General features: G+C 37.6%; 1 protein-coding gene across 1 annotated transcript in view; it reads right to left on the reverse strand.

The window, feature by feature from the left end:
• Positions 1-2,305: 2,305 nt before the first annotated feature.
• Positions 2,306-3,823, reverse strand: part of LOC103153517 (olfactory receptor 63-like) — a 4,259-nt gene continuing 2,741 nt past the window's right edge. Inside the window, exon 2 of the mRNA XM_007574464.2 lies at positions 2,306-3,378. Within this exon, the coding sequence (XP_007574526.1) occupies positions 2,486-3,378 (893 nt within the window). The 3' untranslated portion in view covers positions 2,306-2,485. The remainder of the gene's footprint in view (positions 3,379-3,823) is intronic.

The raw sequence follows: 3,823 nt of genomic DNA on the forward strand, positions 1-3,823 counted from the left end.
CCAGAAAACATTTATTATATTAATATTTTCTTTAATAAAATTAAAACTTCTGTCAAACATGAATAAAATTAGGATGCTACATTTTTATCAAAAACAAAACTATAAATGTATCTATGTCAGCTTCAACACACGTGAATCAAATAATCAGGTCATTAGCAAGACCTCCACAGAATGCAGAACTTGACTGCGTTCTGTGGAGGTAATTCACTCATTTGATTCAGGCGTGTTGAACCAGGGACATGTTTAAAAGTTTCAGGACTCTTGCCCTCCATTAGCCTCCATGATATAAATGATATAAATTTGTTATAAAAGTATTACTGATTGTACTTTAAAAATTAGGTATCTTTATGTTATTAAAGGTAAAGTTTAATCAGTAATGATTTCTTGGTTAATGTCAAGTTGTCATAACAAAGACATTTTGAATAATGTCAACTTTGTATTAAAAGTGTCATTTACCGAATGACGCTTTATGACAACAGTCATAAATATTCATGAAGGCTTATTCATGTTCTTGACAGGTGTTATGTCATGACAGTGTCATAACAGTCTTATTCACCCCCCTTCAAATAAAGTGTTACCGCCTCCATTAGCCTGTAGGTTGTGGCCATGGCGGACCAAAGTTCTGAAAGAAACATAATGTCTCTGCAAGTTATGTTTGAAGAGAGAACGAAACATGTGACTCAGGTTGACAAAAATGCCGCAGGCCACAACTGTAAACATAGGCTACCAGATGGCCTGATCGATTATGGGTCAAGAAATGTTTGAAACCTTGTTAAGAAGGCAGCAGACCCACCAAGTCCACATGCACATGATCCAACCACTGACTAGGACTAAGGACTTCCTGCACCTACCTTGGACCCAGGTTAGAAATAAAAATGATTATTTTACTCCAGTCTACACTTGTAGTGGGTGTAGACTGAAGCACAGGGATGTCTGTATCACCACTCTGGTCTGCAGTCATATTGTAAAAATCATTGGCAACGTAAACCGCAGATATCAATGTACATGTCAGACAGTGAGCTGCCAAGTTATTTGTTAGCATATGTTGAATGTCTATCAAAAATTTAGAGAAAGTAGCAAAGCAGCATTGTTGACGTGTAGATCAAGGATCCAAAACTTAGGACATATCGAATATTAATGGCTCAGTTGTGAAAAGTTATCTGTGCTGACAAGGAAGTGTGGCCCAAAGGCTGGTATCAGCATTTCAAAATGCCTGAAAACATTATGAGGTCCAGTCAACACTGTTACTGGTTTTCTTCTGTTTGAGCGCACCACAAAGCAACTGTACAAGTTGTGATGCCCTATGAAAGAATCAGACGTAAAAAGAAACGATCCCTCCTGCAATACTTTTGTGTGGAGAATCTGACGCTGCATTTTTAAATTTAATTGATCAAGTTGATTAATTGTTTATGCGCCTATGGTGTGACGTTGCTAATAGGCTGGTTTAAATTTTCTGTGCCACCTCAACACATCCAAAAACACAGAGGATGGGATGATAGTGCCACGTAGAGAATGCTTGCTAACCTACTGTTGTTGCTGCTGAGCCCCATGTGTTGCTCCAGTATGGAAAATAGCCGTTAATTTGATGGATTTGGCTGCCTCCTGTACTAACTTCATGCCTAATGACGGCCATGTTGGTGTACATTTATCATCACCAGTTGCAAAGCCTAATGCTGTGGCTGGTCAGAGCACCAGCAGCTGAGGCATCCATCTCCACCTGGATAGCAGCTGCAACATAGGGCAGCCGTTTTCCTTGTAGCTGTTTCCTGACTGTGAAGTTTACACACACCTGATTGTAATGGCACGCTTTCTCGTCTCATTTTGAATTGTGGCCATGAAAAATAGGCCAATGGTAATTTGGACACATGAAATTAAAATTTTCCAAGGACATGCTACAGGAAGACAATCTCCTCATGGTTAAATGTCCGACCCTCTACAGAGATTATGTTCCTTAAAAATTTGTGATCCTTGTTATCTCCCAGGAGGGAATCCCTTCTATACTTATCAGCATAACACACGATGGATGAATCGATCATCTTGTGGAAAAGTGTTTCCCCCATTTTTAAATTTGATTTTAATCAGTAAAGATGCAACTTATTGTTTAAAATAACATCCTGCAAGATGAAGCAGCCAAATAACAGCTAAAATATTTATATTGTCCGGTTTATCATGCAAGCAATATTTTTTCCACAGCTGCCTTCCAACCCTCAAATAGATTGACAAAACACATTGTCTTCTCATATGTGACATTATTTTTTTAAATGTTTATTTTCACAGAATATCAAAATATAAAACCATTTGAGATGAAACATTTCTGAAGTCAAATTTTAAACAGGTAAAGTTAACTCTCACCGCCTTGAAACAAGAATTAAAGAAAAAAAATTTCTGAGCAGAAAAAAAAACTAAATAGAAAGCAAAAATCAAAGTAAATAAAAGTTTATGAAAGCATTGCTTTTTAATTCGTCTGAAAGAAATGTGCTTACATTTATTTACATCTGAGAGTAACAAAAGTAATAATTCTGTTTCTAACTTTGGTCAGTTTGAAACCATAAATGAGTGGATTTATGAAGGGAGGAATGACAAGAAATTCCATAGCAATAAAATTTTGCAAAGTCTTGGCCAAATCTGCAGAACTACGTCGATTATTAATAATATCAATCAAAATAGTTAGAATAAAGGTGGACAAGGAAATTAAATGTGGCACACATGTTTGCATGAACTTTGCCCGGTTCTCCATAGAACTGGCACATCTTTTAATGATGTACATGTATGACCAAACAATGAAGACACCACAAAGAATACAAATTAGTATTGTAATGTTTGCAACAATTTCATTAATAGAGGTTTCGCTAGGGAAACACGCCAGTGACACAATGCTCCAATTTACACAGAAAAGTCTGTTAATATATGGACGGCATAACTTTAGTTTATATGTTAGAAAAAGGTTGAGTGCAACAATGAAAGCTGATGTTAACCAAAAAAAGGACGTCAGCTTCATGACTCTCTGCTTCGACATGACAGAGTGGTACTCCAGTGGTCGACATATAGCCAGATACCGGTCATATGCCATGAGGGAAAGGATGGACAGATCACTGCAGGCAAAGGTGTACAACACCTGAGCCTGCAGAAGGCAGCCTGAATAAGAGATGACATGAACAGGAGAGAGCAGATCTGACAGAAATTTAGGATAGAAACCTGCTGTTCCATAAAGAGCATTCATACAAAAAGCACAGAGCAGAATATACATTGGTTCATGGAGCTCATTATCCAAGATTATAGTCAGAATAAGACAAACATTTACAAGGACAGTTATGCAGTAACACATCAAACTGAGAAAGAAGAGAGCTGATCTGTGATTCCGACTCGTTTCATTCAGACCTGAAAGAAAAAACAGTGAAATTGTTGAAACATTATTCATTGTTTTAGGGTTAAGAAATGTGTCTGTTGTTTCAAAGGCAAATAAACTCCCTTCAAGTGACGAATCTTGCGTCTTCGCACTCTTTAGTAAGACTAAGAACCAGCTGAGCAAGGATTTCCAAGCAGCCAATCAGTGTGCTTTCAAACACAAAGACAAGGGTGGGATTTTCCAACCTCATGAATATTATCTGTTTTAACGGGGGCAGAAAGGAGTGGTGTATGTCAGGAGCAATAAGCAACAATTAAGAAACTGTGGAAAGCTGTTTTAACACTGACAGCTGATGAAGTTCTGGAGGTTCTTGAATATCCAGTTATATGAACCGTAGTCATTACAGTTAAACAAGACAGACAGACAGACAGACAGACAGACAGACAGACAGACAGACAGACAGACAGACAGACAGAC

Source organism: Poecilia formosa, unplaced genomic scaffold (assembly GCF_000485575.1).
Source record: "Poecilia formosa unplaced genomic scaffold, Poecilia_formosa-5.1.2 Scaffold353, whole genome shotgun sequence".
In the NCBI taxonomy this organism is placed as follows: Eukaryota; Metazoa; Chordata; class Actinopteri; order Cyprinodontiformes; family Poeciliidae; genus Poecilia; species Poecilia formosa.